Below are 17,457 nucleotides of genomic sequence, written 5' to 3'. Positions count from 1 at the left end.
TGGGAGGATATGAGGAGCAGCAGTTGGAAAAGAAAGCCAATATTTTAAGAGTGGACAAGGTGGTGTTTGACAGACAAAAGCAGGGATGTCAGTTGTCTGCAACATCCCAGCTGATCTACAGCAAGCTGGGTGTCTTTATTGAGAAGGAACCAGACCTGGCACATCGACCGCATAACCTGAAGACCCCTGTGACTCTTGATGTAGAGCTCAGTAACCTCAGTGCAAATGACAGAGAAAGAACCGAAGACTCTTTAAATGTATCTAAGGGCAGATGTTCGCAGACCCTCTCTGATTCAACTATTGAGATGGACTCTCTGAGCTCTCTAAAAAAGGAAAATGAGGAGGAAAAGACCCGAAGGACAGACGTTGAGGAAGAGTATTATACTGACCAACGGATCAAAGCTTGGATTGTTAAAGTAAATGCAAGTTTGTTTTCTTTATCTAGAGAAGATATTACTGCCCACACTCTAGAAGAGCAGGATGTGGATACTATTAAGATCATCTACGGGCAGGACTGACACCAAAAAAATATTTATTTAACTATTTAGCAAAAATATCAAAATGTTATTTAAAGGGAAAGTTGACCCCAAAATGAAAAATTCGGTCATCATTTACTACCCTCTTGTCATTGCAAACCTGTACGAATTTTTTCTGCATAACACTAAATATATTTTGAAGAATCTTGGTAACTGAACAACGTTGGTACCCATTGAACCGCTGTGGTTCGGCTACCTACATTCTTCAAAATATTATTTTGTGTTCTGCTGAAGAAAGAACGTCATTCAGCTTAAAAATTAATTCCAATTCAAGAATTCAATTTTTTGGGTGAACTATATAAGTGACAATAGATTGTTACGGATATGGGACAGTAATGGAAATATATGTCTCTCATTTATTCAGATTAAGTTCACATTAGTCAATACATTGAGATATTAAAGTTGATGAGTTACAAAAAAGCTAATATGTCATGTATTCTGTACTGATGAAAAAGCAATTTTCATAGTTTAAAATATTTATTAATGCTAGTATACAACAATAAACGGATACTGTTTGACAATTCATGTTTCAAAGAGCAGCATCATTATGCGACTGTTCGGTGTATAACAAAGTTTTCTTGTCAGCATCGGTGAACGTAGTATCCTGTGACGTATCCAAGAAGGAATATCACTACTACCACAGTAACAAATGCTGCCACCTTCACAGCGATCCCCAGCTGTCCAGTACTCAGTCTGTTATAGAGTCTATAAAAACACACATAAATTAGCTTTAATTTAACATGATAGTCATAAAAGTATTTTACGATCTACTGTCTTCACACAAGATCTTGAGATTCTGAAGAAAATCGAGTAAAAAAAAGAATCTCACCGAATCAGTGTGGGCTGTGAGTCTGGCACTTTCATGTTTATGTTGTCTTCATTCCAGCGGTTGTACTCAACACTAGCACCATTCGATTCCATTTCTTTTAATCAGTCTTAAAATCAGCTGCAAAGAAAACAAAGGAAAGAGGACAAATAATTTCAACATAAGCTGAGAAACTGTGCTCTGAGAAGATACTCTGCAGGAGTTCTTGTGTTATGAACTCAGCTGTCTTGGAAAGCAAACTCTAAAGATACAGTTATCCAAGATAAAGGTTAATGAATAAGACAAAGCCTTCCATGGCTGAAGTCCAGCTTGTGGTGAAAACTCAGTGTGTGTGAACTAGAATTGATTTATAGCCATTCTTAAGTGTAATGCATAAGGCATACAGTGTTTAAGATCAAACGCGTTATGATAGATCCCCTTGCCTTTTATGCAGATTGTTTTGTTGGTAAAATATAATTTCAATACTTACAGGTTCTCAGGATACCAGCTGAAAAGTCTGTCAAAAAGTGTGTCTGACACTGCCTTATATATGGATGTCAGTTCTGAAGGGCAGTGGGTCCATGAGGTCAATAACAAATAATAAACCTTTACACACATCCGATTATAAATCAAATGGGGCCCATATAACTTCCTGCTGTGCTGGTAGAGTCTTAGAGGTTCAGTGGATGGAGTATTATATCCAGGTGTAACAGGATGAAATGTTTAGTATTTGATGGCTTTTCAGTCGCGGATTGAGTCGAAACTAAATCTGCAACTTACTTTAAGGAATAAAAAATCTCTCACCATTTCAAAATCCGGCTGTGGTTCAACACCTGCGTGACTATTTTTACGTGGAACAAAAAAAAGATATTTTGATCTTTATATTTGGTCGTTTTGTGTTTATACAATGAGGGTCAATGTTGTTTGGTTAACCAAAGTTCTCCTTTGTGTAATTTGGGGTAAGCTATCTCTTTAAAACCACTTCAGAGAAATATGGACGGTTGTCATTTTTTCTCCACGCCAGTAGGTGGCAGCATGCTGACAGCACAGTACCGCGAACAACAGAAGAACATTGTAAACAATCGTGTGCTATTTCCTGGCTACTGCATTGAACGAAATGCACCTTTATTTACAACTCTTTGATAGATGACATACATTTTTCCCAATAATGCCATTAAATGTTCAACAGTGAGGTTGTCCGCTGATGACGTCTTAACGTGTATTACTGAAAACAGCACTCGTCTATCACAGAACATCTGCAGCCATGCATGAAATGCTACATATATGAGAGGCCCATCTTTCAGTAACAGTGATATTTAAAGGGACGTATTTGTATTACATCGCTATGGCCACTTTGACAAGACAGGATCTTAATTTTGGCCAAGGTAAGTTGTGTTTCACTTTGCGAATGTTGCCTATTGCACGGAACAGTGTTGAAAACCCCATACGCAAAAAACGTTGGTCGTTTGCAGTTGTTGCCGATATTCTGTGCGAGTTTTTGGAAGTGGCCATTCACATGATTCTTTACGTCAGAGAAGTTTATCCATCCGGCATCTTTCAGAAGAGAAAGAAGTACAACGTTCCTGTTCAGGTAAAATGACACTGTATTCGGACAAGATGATGACGGCTGTGACTTTAATAATATTAATGTGGATAACTATTTAATTTCACAGATGTCATGCCACCCCGAGTTGAACCGGTACATTCAAGACACTCTCCACTGTGTCAAGCCACTGATAGAGAAGGTAAGGTGTTTTAAATATTTTATCAATTTACATATCTTTATTAAAACGCAACCAATAGTCTATAATTATGATGCTAAGATTCATCTTCAATCTGATAAATAAAACGAATGGAGAAAAAAATATGTGATGCTTGTCTCTACAGAATGAAGCCGAGAAGGTGGTGGTAGTTATAATAGATAAAGAGCACCACCCAGTGGAGAGGTTTGTGTTTGAGATATCACAGCCTCCACTGCTATCTATCAGGTGAGGACTATGATCAGTGTTCAAAGCAAATCGAATCTAAGCATAAGTTACGTGTGACCCCATGTTTGATTTTTTTCTGTGGCAGCTCAGACACTCTTCTGTCTCATGTGGAACAGCTGCTCAGAGCTGTGATACTGAAGATTAGTGTATGTGATGCTGTTCTGGACAACAATCCTCCAGGTACAGGCTCAGCTTTTGCCACAAAACATGACCTCTGGTTTATTACACAAAAAGATCACCACACAATTTATTTATTTATAACACAAAGATCATAAAAGGTTTAGAGGTGTTAACAGATTTGTGTTATAAATGGATTGTTATAAAATAATTTTCTTGCACTCTGCTGCAGGATGCACGTTCACAGTACTGGTACACACCAGGGAAGCTGCCACAAGAAACATGGAGAAGGTTCAGGTCATCAAGGTAAGGCTTGGTGAAGAGATATTTATTCAATGTTTCATCAATGTTGGTGTGTTTAGTACAAAACTGTGAAGAACTGAAAGGGTGGTTTTGCAGTTTCATTTCGTTTTTGGTTTTTGAGTTTTGACTGTTCTGTAAGAACAGTTTCATAACATGCATACTGATACTTCCAGAACCCTTTTTTTTTGCTGTAATATATTCCTGTTTCAATCCATTTGTCAAAACTTAAATCATTTAAAAGTATTTGAGATCATTTGTGAAAACGTAATTGATGTAAAAAACTAGAGTGGTGTTTTTTTCACTTAACTTCACTGTACATGTACATTTCACTGTATCGAATACATTAACTGTACACACATTTTACATTACTTACTTTAATTTATCTGTTATATAAATTCTGAGCTCTGCACAGTTCTTGTCTTATCTGTTTTGTGAATGTTATACAGGATTTTCCATGGATTGTAGCAGATGAGCAGGAAGTTCACATGGAAGAGCCAAAACTCATTCCTCTAAAAACTATGACTTCTGATATTCTCAAGGTGAGACAGACATGTATTTATACATTATACAAGTAATTTTTCATAGAATATTACATTTCATAGAATATTTATCTTATAAAATTGTGAATTTTATTTTAAAAACATGTAAATTGGTTAGTTACTGGCCAGATGTTGTGCTTGTAATGTTGTCACAATAGCCCCCTGTTTAAGCGTAAAACGGCTTTGAAACATTATCAGAACATAATGTTCTCTGCTCCACCCTCAAACAGATGCAGTTGTATGTGGAAGAGAAAGGAAGAAAGAGCTGTGGTTAGAGAAAGGAAGACGTTTGTTGATAGTAATGTGATATGTTATTTTGAAATGGGTTGTGATGCAAGACAGGCACATCTTTTGCAGTAAAGTAAGTAAAACTAATGTTCACCAGTGGGATTTGTGTCTTGTGTATTCTGCAAGTTTTTGATGTTGATTTTGACTGTTGAATTGTACTGCTTTTTCCTGTGGGAGTTATTCTGCTTTTGAAGATTCTTTTTTTAATCTCTCTCAGCTCCTTTATACATCTTTTGTCATCTCAGATGTATGTTTACATAGTGAGGAGGATGTGTGGTTGAAGGCACAGAGTCGAAAATATTGTTTTCACAGTTGATTACCTAAAGATGGTTTCAGCCTAACTAACTTTTTTTGTCTAAGTATTTTGTCCTGGTATACAAGAAAATGATGCAATGTATGATACAATATAACATGCATACAACAGCTACGTATTTAGATCATAAAGAGACAAGTTGCAGTACCTGTGGTTTTTGGAGGTGTTAGGAAAAAACAACCTACATATCTACCCACACTCACAGATATGTAAAGTGCAAACAGTACCGTTAACTGAAGGTTGTTATTGAAAGAAATAAAGAATATTTTGTTAAGCAACTGTGTTTGTTTTTGCTTGTAACTGTGATACCCGCAGATATGCTAAAGAGCTGTGTATAGAAACAAGCCCAATGACCATTAAACAAAAATACGAAAAGCCACAAGGAAAAACAGAAGACTTGGCAACACCGACTACTTAGAGCCACGTCATGGAATAACGAATGAAAGGGGAGTTTCTCTGTCTGTCCGCGCATTTTTTAAATTTCAGACACGTTATCAGGTAGGCTACATTGTATTTCCTAATTTATTTTGTAAGACTGTAAAAATGTCAAAACTACATGACGTATTTGAATGTATGTTATCCTTACACAAAAAGAATCAAAGTGTTTTTTAAATTATAGTTTATGACAGACATTTTTGTAAGCACCATGTTGGAGACCACTGGCTTATGTAGTAGCACATTTTTTTATTTTAGATAAATTATCAAAAGAAATTTGATAGTTACATAAAAAGTTGAAAATATGCTTTTGATTTTAAAAGAAGCTCACTAATAGTAGTGTTCTTTTTGTGTTCTTTTTGTCAAAAAAAGAGATTTGATATTGAGATGTGTTTTTTATCAGCTCCACCAGGAGCAGCAATGTTTCATGTGGTCCGAGAATATGTTGATATTCTGTATCCGTCTTCGTACATCAACAGTTCTACCTCTGCTTATGAATATTGCTCTCTGTATGGAAACTTGTTATAATGGTGAATATGAGATTAATGAACAGTGCTGTCCAATGTGTGACCCAGGTGAGTCCATTAAATAATATCAAGAGAATTCAGGTTCAATGAGACTCTTTCTGTCATTCATCTCAGTGTCTTAAAGGTGTCATAATATGATATTTTTACAGCATTTATTTTCCGTCATCTTGTAACATCAAGACACATTATTAATTCAGTTTAGTATTTTCCACTCTAACACCTAAATGGACATTTTATTTTATTATGTTCCTTGAGGTCCAAAATAATATTTGAATACTTTTGAATATCATTCTCATCCTCGGACTGAAATGGTGTTTCCCATTTAAGACTTCAATGTGACTGCCCAGCTCTATAAATTGTCCCATAAAAATGTATTTACGTAAAACATAAAATCCAGCAATATCAAACTCAACTGTTTTGGAAATGTAATAACATAAATGTATTTAAAAATAAGAAGGACATTTTAAGCTATGAAACTTGAGAGATATGTCAAAACCTGATGTTGATTCTCATTATGCCTTTTTTATTTTCATTGCTTCAGGCAAACAAGAATGAAACCAAAATAATAGTTGTTGCCTCTACAATATTCTACAAACCAAGTGTTTGATGGCAGGACGGTGGGTCCCAGGATTTTTAGTCTATCACTGACTGTAAAAGCTAGGGATAGGAACAGGGACTATAGTATTCTTGCACTTTTATAGGAATTAAAAGTGCTTTTGTGCATTGATGATATGTTTGATGAATACAAGAGGCTATTTTAGACATGTACACCCGCAGTTTTTACTCCTCTTATGCTTTTGGTTGTTCCATTTGCTTCTATTGTTCACCTCATTTGTAAATTGTTTTGGATAAAAGCGTCTGCTAAATGACTAAATGTGCTGCACAAACTGTTAAATTGATCTATAAATCTTAGACTAATCTTAATTTATAAATATAATTTATTCATGTCAAGAAAGTAATACAGGTATGGAAAGATATGAGAGTGGGTAAATGATTAAAGAATTTTCACTACTACATTAAAACTGACATGAGAATAAACATCAGCTGTTTTTCCCCCAAGGTTATGCAGATTAGAAGGGGATATCCCACAGGTGGAAACTGCATGTGAACAGTGTTTTCCCCGCTATCTATGTGTGTCATTAAGTAACGTCAATCATATTCTAATGTTAAAAGATACAAAATAATACATATCATTTTAGTTTGAAATAAGCTTGAAAATGTGTGTTATCATATGTACTGTATATACAAAGCATGACTCTTATCTGAGACTGTTTTCTATTTTCAGGAAAGCGAGTTTTAAAGCATTGTAATAAGACCACAAGCATAACATGTGTATCATGTACTGAATTTACCTACACTGACTCATCTAACGGATTAACAGAGTGTTTGCCATGCACTGTCTGTGATTCAAGTGAGTAAGAATGGGTTTCATCTACTTACTCATGGTAGTTTGGTTTTAAGTCATATACCATAACTATGTTCAGATTTCTTGTCATCGAGATGTTTCCTTGCTTTTCAGTTTCATCCCTTTCTTTTCACAGGTAATGGTTTGAGTGTAATGCGAGCATGTACTGTGACATCAGATACACTGTGTGAGCCTCTGCCAGGTCATTACTGTTTAGACAATCAGGAGAAACACTGTTCAAAGGCCAGAAAACATTCAGTCTGCTCACCTGGACAGTACATCAACCAGACAGGTTAGTAAGTTATCATGTGTGCCTGATTTGTGAAACGTAACAAGAGGGCAATGACTGTGACCGTAACAAGTGCTTGCTGACACATATAACAGCCTTTGGGATTTTTAGAGCACCCAGAAAAGGGATTTTGAGAGCACATAGAAAAGTAAGACATCACTCAAAGTTTTTTTTACATATCCAGATATGACTTATTCTGAACTTGTGACACTTGTGACACTTGTGACACTTGTGACACTTGTGACACTTGTTAACTTGTGACAGCAAAACAACCATCTGACAAATTGTACTGAAACAGGTTTCAGGAGAAGTATAAGTGTATTATGAATAGCCGATGAGGGAAGATTTAGTCATACTTAGTTTTAGTCATAGTTTCCTGCAAATAAATTCACACCTTAACATTTCACATATCATATGGAGTGTTACTTTTTGTTACATGAAAGCAGATATGGTAACACTTTACAATAAGGTGCTATTTGTTAAGAGTTAGTTAATTCATTATAGCTAACATGAACAAACAATGAACAATACTCCTACAGCATTTATTAATATTAATTCATGTTAATTTCATCATTTACTAATACATTATTCAAATCAAATGTTGTCACTGTTAACATTAGTTAATGCACCATGAACTAACATGAACGACTGTATTGATATGATCTAACATTGACAATGATTAATAAAGGCTGAAAAATTAAATTGTTCATTGTTAGCTAATGTTTGCCAATGCATTTACTGATGTTAACTAAAAGTACCCTATTGTAAAGTGTCACAACAAATGTTTTTAATTTTATATTAATGTTATGTAAAATGTTTTTTAGGAACAGAATGTCAAGATACTGTGTGTACAGACTGCCCTGCTGATTCATATTCAGATGGTACACTCTGCAAATTACATACAAAGTAATTATCATCAATTTACACCGTTTCCAGAGGTTTTTAAATAAAATGTGTTCATTTGTTGTTCTACGGTTTAAGAGATTAATGTTTATGTGGTTATACAGTGTATCACTGAAGTGAGAACACCCCTCACATTTTAGTAAATATTTTATAATATATTTTCATGTGACAACATTAAAGAGATTACACTTTGCTTCAATTTAAAGTAGTGAGTGTACCGCTTGTCTAACAGTGTAAATTTGCTGTCCCCTCAAAATAACTCGACACGCTGGCAATAAAAGTGAGTACACCCCTAAGGAAAAGATTGCCAGGACACTGAAACTGAGCTGCAGCACCACACAGTGGTTCAACGGGACAGGTTCCCCTCAGAACAGGCCTCGCCATTGGTCGACAAAAGAAGTTAAGTGCACATGCTCAGCTTCATATCCTGGTTGTCTTTGGGAAATAGACGTATTCTGTCAGCATTGCTGCAGAGGTGGAAGGGGTAGGGGGTCAGCCTATCAGCACTCAGACCATACGCTGCTCACTGCATCAAATTGGTCTGCATGGCTGTCGTCCCAGAAGGAAGCCTCTTCTAAAGGTGATGCATAAGAAAGCCCGCAAACAGGTTGCTGAAGACAAGCAGACTAAGGACATGGATTACTAGAACCATGTCCTGTGCTCTGATGAGACCAAGATAAACTTATTTGGCTCAGATGCTGTAAAGCGTGTGTGGCGGCAACCAGGTAAGGAGTACAAAGACAAGTGTGTCTTGCCTACAGTCAAGCATGGTGGTGGGAGTGTCATGGTCTGGGCGCTGGGGAGCTACAGTTCGTAGCGGCAACCTTCTGGTCACAAATCCGACTCGTTAACCCACCAGTTAGGCCACAACTCCCCCAAGCATCTGTGAGCATCTGAGGGGCATCCTCAAATGGAAGGTGGAGGAGCTCAAGGTCTCCAACATCCATCAGTTCTGTAATGTCGTCATGTAGGAGTGGAAACCTGTGAAGCTCTGGTGAACTCTATGCCCAGGAGGGTTAAGGCAGTGCTGGAAAATAATGGTGGCCACACAAAATATTGACACAATTTTTACTTAGGGGTGTTCTCACTTTTGTTGCCAGCAGTTAAGACATTAAAGGGGAACTCCGGCCCCGGCAATCTAAAATACCTTAATTTGCGTTTTGGGGAAAAACATCATAAAGATGTTAAACTACTTGAGGGTGAGCAATTAATGGCAGAATTTTCATTTTTTGCCGGAGATCCCCTTTAATGGCAGTGTGTTGTATTTTGAGGGCACAGCAAATTTACACTGTTATATAAACTGTACACTCACTACTCAACATTGTAGCAGAGTCATTTCTTCAGTGTTTTCACATGAAAAGATATAATAAAATGTGAGGGGTGTACTCACTTCTGTGAGATACTGTATGTAAGCCTATTTGTTGTATTAGTTCACACAAAGTTAACTGTATATCTAAACTCTGTTAACAGCTGTGAAGCTCGTGGGAAAATAACAGTCAAGCCAGGAACAGAAACAGATGATGCTGAATGCAGCAATGATGAACAATCTTATGTATGGCCTCTGATAGCTGCTTTGTGTGGAGCGTGTGTGATTGCTGGGATTATTGTTACAATAGTCATTATTAGGAAGAAAAAACAGCGATATATTCTAACAGCTCAAAATGTTAATTTCCAAGGCTAGAATTATTTTTATATTTTTTTGTAAAACCTAAACTCATTAGGACAAATGAAGCACAATGCCCATTAGTGGGATGTATAAACACAATTAAAATATTGATCTTACCCAACTTTCTATACCCGTTTCAAGCTATACAGGTTCATATGAAATGCTAAACAACCTCGACTACGTCTATCCATCCTCCACCTACCATACTATAAGGGAGGGCTTTAAATGCAGCTCTGTTTTGTTTTTGTATATCACTTTATTTTATAATTTATTATTTTAAATGTTATTTTTCTTTTTGATAAATGTATAAATATATACTCTCTGTAGTGATATAACTTGATATTCTGAAGTGTACATTGGAATTTTGTGACAAAACTAACAAAAAGCTAAAACTATTTAAGGTGTTGGTAAAGGTGAATAGTGGGAAGAGCTTTAAAAACAGCCGACCTCAGTTTGGGGAAGAATATTATTATGTACATATACCAAATATGATCTAGTAAGGATGCATGCAGTCAACCTGGTCCTCTCTCTGATGTCCTCCCTAAAACTCATGGGAAATTTCTGGGTTAGATGAGAACAGAAACATCACAAGTTTTGTTGAGATCAAATTTTTTATTTGATCATAGGGGGGGGGTACATTGCCTCATTGGGCTTCTGAAATTTCCTTTATTTTTTGTCAGCCTGTAAACTAGCTTGTGACATTTTGTAAAAAACACCATGAAACAGAAAATGTAATGTTAGGTCAGCAGACAGGCACATGACTGTCATTTGATCTGCCTCTCTCTATTTTTGCTTTTATACAGTTCCAGGTTTGAGAATCTTCGATCAGTCTGAATGTGGCTAGATTTGTTCATACTGTGCTGTTAAAAACATCGCCACTTGACAAACAACGACAGCTTTGACAGACTTTTAAAAGTCCGTTTCTTTCAATACGCTACCGTAGCCACTAGGAGGATTAAAAGAATGAACAACAAGATTTTTCAAGGATCTGTTAAATATTTAGTGATAGATGAGTTTTAACATTGCAGATAAAAAATAAGTATACTAAGATGCAATTTAATGCTAATTTTACTCAATACGTCTTTTACTTTTTCACAATATTGTTCTTATAATTATACCTAAATCACTTTGACTTAGAATGAACAAGACTGACCTGTTAATGCTTATGGTAAGTCAAAAATATTAATGATCACTAATAAATCTTTCTCTTTACTGAAAAACACATAAAACAACAGTAAATGCAAGTCTTTCATATACTGAAAGGATTTTTAGATATTGTTTATATAGCCGAGTGTTCCATTATCACGATTGAATCACGAGCTGTCTTTATCTGTCTATAAATCGAAAGTAAAACCGAATTAAATGCTAAAGTTCGAGGCTCACAACACGGAAACCACGACTCTCGCCGCTTAAAGAATTGTAGCAGTAATGCAATTAAGTAAAATGTGAGTAAGAAGTGTATTGCTTATTGTATTTTTATCAGCCGATTCTGGAGTTTAATGTCGTTAAAAATGCATATGAACGTTGGCCAACATATCCTGGTAAACACAGCAAATGCTTATTTTCCGTATATAAGCATGTAATAATGATATTAAACAAAAAAAACATAATATTGCTGCATTTATTAAACTTGCAATGGGTAGTGTTTTTAAGTCAGTTAAAGACGTAAAAATGTGAAGTGAAAAGAAAGTGAAAGCGATTTTTGTGTTTTTTAACTTTCATTCAGCTTTTGATTTAAACCACATTGTTTTGTTTCAGTTTTTTCATATACATGGATTTGCTTTAAAAACCTGCAACGTGAACTTGTCACAGAAGATCACAACTTCGGAAGTCACGAACTACACCTTCAATCTCAGTTGTCTGTACAGGATCCTATAGAAATGATGATCGTGTTAAAGTCATCACGTAATCGAATAAAATGAATTTTCACCATGTTCCCTTTGAATATTATCATCATTACTACTGTTATTGTCCCTCTAAATTATCGATTTTGTATTTGTGGATGTTCCCGAGCGGAATACAAGATATTAAATCAGTGCTGCCCCATGTGTGAACCTGGTAAGAATATAAAATATTGAATGTTTCATTTACACAAAAAACATCTGAATCGTGTGCAGCCCAATGTTCTTCAGACTTCCAGTATTTTATTTCTGAATTCATATAGCCAGTTCACTAAAGTAACCTGAACAAGAGACATGTTTATTCTGTATTAATTTGGGGGGAAAGCTTGGGTAACCCTGCTTAGTTTAAAAATATGGAGAAAGTTATCAAGAACGTAATGAGAAAAAAGCCAAAGTGACCTCTGAAAAAATATTTTGAATAGTAGCCTGAATGTAAAATCTGTATTTTTGTAAAAATACTTAGAAAATGTTAAAATAACATTTTGGAAATGAAGTTAAGATAAATGATATGTCTTACCTCTGCAGGGAATCGTGTTTTTTGGCACTGCACAGAAGAATCCAGTACAACATGTGTTCCCTGCCCTGAATTCACCTTCATTGATGCATCAAACGGTTTTACAAACTGCTTCCCTTGTGCTGTGTGTGATACAGGTGACTGTTTCCCTGAATATTTTAAAATGTTACATTTCGTTTAACAACACATTCAATGGAGCCTATAGATTGATAGTGGAGATCCTTGTCCATTAATGAAAATTATTAATTGATTGAAGATAAATTACAGAGTTGCTTCATGGAAACTGATTTGCTTCAGATGCATGTTTTACTTACCCGGAACGGCTCATGTCTATCGTAGGGCAAGGTGTAATGGTAAAAAAAGTCTGCACTAGATCTTCAAATACCGTTTGTGGTCCACTAGAAGGATTTTACTGCATTGACAAAAATAAGGGCAGCTGCACTTTAGCTGTGGAACACTCTAAATGTAGCCCTGGAAAATATATCAAACAAGCAGGTATGTGATAAAAACCTATACAATGAAGGTGAGATAAAACTTTGTTTATTGTTTTAGTGTTAAGATAAGAAAAAATAAGCAATTTTTTTCTGTGCATCTGTTATATTAGAATTTTTACTTTCCTTTAATTGTTTCTCTTGATAGACAAACAAGGGAGAATATTTACAGTGATTATACGTTTATTGTCTCTGCAGGTACGGCCTCCACAGATACTGTGTGTGGGGACTGTATAGGTGAAACATATTCAAATGGATCTTTCTCATCCTGTTTGCCACACACAAAGTGAGTGCTGACCTAAACTGATTGTGAGTGCTGTGTGTGAAATTTATCAACAAGATGATAACATTCACAGATGTGAGGACCTGGGGCTCACTGAAATACATCCAGGAAAAAATTCATCTGATGCTGAATGTGGAAACTCATCTGCTGAGTCAGCAATCATCACTAGTAGCATAATAGCATCTATATTAGTTATAAGTGTAATTATAAGTGTTTTTGCATATGTTTGGAAAAAGAAAAGGCCTAGATCAGGTAAGCATCATTCACTTATTCATTTTGTCATTCATTCAAATATAATAAATTCTCTAAAATTGCCATAGTGTAGTGGCATAAAAAATATGTGGTTCAAATTAAAAAAATAAGTTACCTGGTTGCTTTAAAATTGAGTTAATTAAACTCAAAAAACAACTAATCATTTTTTACAGTGTATGTGATTTAGTTTTTATAATGGGCAATCTATAAAAATTCATCAGCCAAAAAATATGAAACATTTACTGTTGATAGTTAGTAAGGTTAAGGTGACATAATATTCCATATTCAGATTGATTTAAGACATTGAGGCCAAAAGGCCAGTTTTGAAAATATATATATTTTTTGTGACTTCAAATCGGTTTAACATTAAATGTAGAAAATAGTTTACAGTGATTAACACCAACTGAAATGATAGATCTAACTATGGATATGGTTTTCAGACCTTATAGATCCAAGGATTAGAGTGTCACGGTTTGTGTAGGAGAACCCAAGTGCAGGCAGCAAAACGGGGATGAAGGGGTTAACGAATAGACTTTAATAAATAATAACACTGGAATAAAACAAACACCCTCGATGGGGAAAACACTACTAAACAAGATACCACAACTGAAAACTAAACACTCAACAAGACTAGCAAATACTCAATAGGATCGTCAGGAACCATGAACACTCCAAACAGGGCAGGATACATGAACAACAAACCAGCACAAGACAATAGACAAGACAGCATTAAATAGGGAGACTAACAAAGGAGATAACGATGGGCAGGTGTGGGTAATGAGACACAGGAGGAAAGCTATACTCAGAACGAGAGGGGCGGGGCCAAATGACGAGACTGGAGAGAACGCATATTATGTCCTGATTGACAATATGTTTCTCTCCACATAAAACACATGGGTCTGTCATGATTCTGCCCCTAGACCAGAAAATCAAGACAAGAGTAGGCAGAATCATGACATAGAGCCCAGTTTCACTAGATCTCAATGTCCCGTGACATTAGTTTGAACCTTGAGATGAAGACCATTAAAGACATATATAAATACATTACATCATCCAAAATAAGATCAAACAATATTAAAATAAGAACTAAATAATAATATAAATGAATTAATGAGTTAATATGATACATTAATTATGATTAAACTGAATATATGATAAATGAAATGTAATAAAAGAAATAAAACATGTGTAAAAATAAACAAATGTATGTTCCTACTTAAATCTATCAAGTATGTGTTAGGACTCTGTCCTTCCTGTCTCGAGCTTTCTAGCTCCCTGGGCAGAGTCATGACATTGCCATGTTTTTCGGGTTTCTGTTGTGTTATGTGTGGAGACATGTGGCTTTATGTTGTTACTTGATGCCACGTGTCTTCCTGTTATGTCTCTCAGCCCCAACCTCGTATCTCCTGTAATTTCATTAGGGTTTCATTCCCATCGTCTGTTTTGTGTTTCATCTTCGTTAGGATTTTATTCCCGTCACCTGGTGGTTGTTTCACTCGTTATGGTTTCATTCCAATCACCTGTCACCACTCTCCCCATGTAATCACTCCTCGTTAGTGTCTCCCTTTATATAGTCTCAGTTTCACGCTGTTCAGTGTTGGTGCATTGTCTTATATCTTTTGTCTAATGTCAGTGTTTGTGATCACAGCATTTGATTACATGTTGTTCCTGTTTACAGTTTGTGAACTTATTTTCACTTTTATAGTGGTTGTTTTTCTAGTGTTTTCTTTGTGCTTGTGTTTCCCCATTGTGGGTCTTTTATTTAATAAAAGTTTTACATTTACCCTTCGTCTGCCTGCATCTGGGTTCTGTCCAAAGCCATTTCGTGACAGTATGAGCAAATTACCAGACTATAGCATATTATAATGTAAAATAACATTTGATTACATTGTTAATTACTGTATTTTTATCTTCTCAGATCACACAGGGATTCAGGTATATTTATAATTCTTATCTATAAGAATAAAATTTTTTAAAATTAATAAAAAACATAACCGAAATAAATGTTAACATATGTTATGCATAAAACAGTGTGGCTTTATTATGTCTTTGTGTAAAGGAAACAGCAAGGAGTTTTCCAGAACACACCAGTTTAACAGGTAAGTGTGATGGAATTATAATTTGGAGTCCAGTTCAATTAATCAGCTTTTGTATAAATAATGCCTCAAGATATTTTTAAATAAGTGAAAAACTGTGAGAAAATTAAACAATGTGCACATTCTTCATGTTTCAGTTCATGGGGAAGGAAAAAATGATAAACGGAACAGTTTGGAAGAAATTCAATTGGTTACAGACTATTCTGAAGGACATGGTAAAAGGAGCAAACAGTATTAAAAACTGAACTTCTTATGAATGTCATGTATGGCCCTACACACACACACAGAACACACACATGTATGTGTGCATTACATTTAATAATATAAATGTTCAACCAAGTTCAATGGTTTGGGGACCATGAAGACTTATTTCTGGTATATTAATGCTATATTTTCTGTAGGCTATGTGTATGTGTTTTTTATCTGTTTGATCAGCTTTACTTCTATTAGCATTTTTTCTTTGTTGTGTTCAAGCAATGACTGTTTAGAATTATGAAAACTTTTTTGAAACACTTTGTCATGTCTTGAATTTCTAGTCTAGTGGCAGACTCATGACAGAGCCACGTGTTTGTGTGGAGAGAAACATATTGTCAGTCAGGACATAATATGTGTTCTCTCCGGTCTCGTCTTTGGCCCCACACCCTCTTGTTCCTAGTCTAGCTTTCCATCTGTGTCTCATTACCCACACCCACCCATTGTTACCTTCCCTTGTTAGTCTCCCCGTATAATGCCCTTGTGTATTTTGTCCTGTGCTCGTTCGTTATGCAAACTACCTTGTTGTTATGCCTTGCCTTGCCTTGCCTTGAAGTTAGTATATTTTTGCCCCCCTTGTGGGAAGTGTTTGTTCTAGTTCGTGTTTTATTATTATCCCCATCGTGGGTCTTTGTTTTTGTGTTTGATTAAATAACTTTTTAACCCCTTAATTGACCTGCATCTGGGTTCTTCCCCACCACATCCCTGACAGTCACAAGACTTTGATTCTTTAATTTTCAATTAGGGCATGATAGATTTTCATTACACTATTATTGTGACCAAAATAATTTAAGTTTACTGCGGTATCTATTGAATTGTTTTTTAATAAATCATAAGCATCTGAAACATATTTTTGTGGGTTGTAAGAAGAGCTTGACATGGGGGAGAAGATACACATGGCGCTAGAATCAAGTACCTAGCTGCAGCAGAGACCAAGAGAGTGAAAGCAAATGCCTTCCCCCAAAACGATCAGGCTAACTCGCTAAAAAGGAAACTCCACATTCGGGAGGGGCAGAAAACGCAGGCCAAGCCTTATCCCCAGATTCCGGTCACCTCGCCAAAAATAATATTTTACTCAAGATAATGGATGTGATGAAAATGGAATCAGACACACAACTCGTGAGATGTCTCTCTGATAATAGCAAGGAAAGGTATAAGTACAAATATGCTTTGTGTTTCTATAATCATATATCCCCAAACCCAGAGGATGCCTAAACTTCTCAGACCTCCTTTCCTCTATATTTCCTTCATATTCTTGACTGCTCCCGTGCATAAAGCGTGGGAAATGTCATATTGGGCAATTATTTAGTAAGAAAGAGCATAACTGAGTGGACCCTACTTTTTCTAGTATTTTTTACAGGTAAGGGAGATTTGAAATCGGTCTATAGTTTCCTAGTTCATTGGGGTCTAAGTTTGGTTTCTTGATAAAAGGCTTAATGACGGCCATCTTAGTGTCCTGGAACATGGCCTAGATTAATTGACGAGTTGATAATGTTATAAATGGGCTCAAATTGCAACGGGTAGTAACTTTTATAATAATTTAGTTGGTATGGG

At 35.8% G+C, this 17,457-nt stretch overlaps 2 protein-coding genes across 7 annotated transcripts; both read left to right on the top strand.

Moving 5' to 3' along the window:
* Positions 1–2,006: 2,006 nt before the first annotated feature.
* mad2l2 (mitotic arrest deficient 2 like 2) lies at positions 2,007–6,394 on the top strand. Of its 3 annotated transcripts, XR_013787303.1 has the most exons (10): positions 2,385–2,726; positions 2,814–2,932; positions 3,015–3,086; positions 3,229–3,329; positions 3,415–3,509; positions 3,679–3,752; positions 4,196–4,288; positions 4,519–4,649; positions 5,205–5,387; positions 5,728–6,394. XR_013787303.1 is itself a non-coding variant. In XM_079467636.1 (8 exons), exons 1-8 carry the CDS (start codon positions 2,687–2,689, stop codon positions 4,561–4,563), a joined length of 639 nt encoding a protein of 212 aa, XP_079323762.1. In that variant the 5' UTR covers positions 2,007–2,686; the 3' UTR covers positions 4,564–5,165. The 3 variants fall into 3 exon arrangements, 2 of the variants coding, with proteins under 2 accessions (XP_079323762.1, XP_079323761.1); XM_079467636.1 differs by lacking the exons at positions 5,205–5,387; positions 5,728–6,394 and having other exon boundaries at positions 2,007–2,726; positions 4,519–5,165; XM_079467635.1 differs by lacking the exons at positions 5,205–5,387; positions 5,728–6,394 and having other exon boundaries at positions 2,555–2,932; positions 4,519–5,165.
* Positions 6,395–10,937: 4,543 nt separating this feature from the next.
* On the top strand, positions 10,938–16,746 carry LOC306900547 (tumor necrosis factor receptor superfamily member 14-like). 4 transcript variants are annotated; one of them, XM_079467639.1, is made up of 10 exons: positions 11,037–11,282; positions 11,486–11,559; positions 11,873–12,172; positions 12,541–12,666; positions 12,869–13,024; positions 13,219–13,306; positions 13,377–13,555; positions 15,474–15,490; positions 15,615–15,654; positions 15,789–16,572. In XM_079467639.1, exons 3-10 carry the CDS (start codon positions 12,046–12,048, stop codon positions 15,887–15,889), a joined length of 834 nt encoding a protein of 277 aa, XP_079323765.1. In that variant the 5' UTR covers positions 11,037–11,282; positions 11,486–11,559; positions 11,873–12,045; the 3' UTR covers positions 15,890–16,572. The 4 variants fall into 4 exon arrangements, with proteins under 4 accessions (XP_079323763.1, XP_079323764.1, XP_079323765.1 ...); XM_079467637.1 differs by having other exon boundaries at positions 10,938–11,559; positions 15,789–16,746; XM_079467638.1 differs by lacking the exon at positions 11,486–11,559 and having other exon boundaries at positions 10,941–11,282.
* Positions 16,747–17,457: the final 711 nt, after the last annotated feature.

This window comes from Barbatula barbatula (assembly GCF_947034865.1).
Source record: "Barbatula barbatula genome assembly, chromosome: 11".
Classification (NCBI taxonomy): domain Eukaryota; kingdom Metazoa; phylum Chordata; class Actinopteri; order Cypriniformes; family Nemacheilidae; genus Barbatula; species Barbatula barbatula.
Note: the sequence above shows the minus strand (reverse complement) of the source record. Positions and strands in the feature narration are given on the sequence as shown.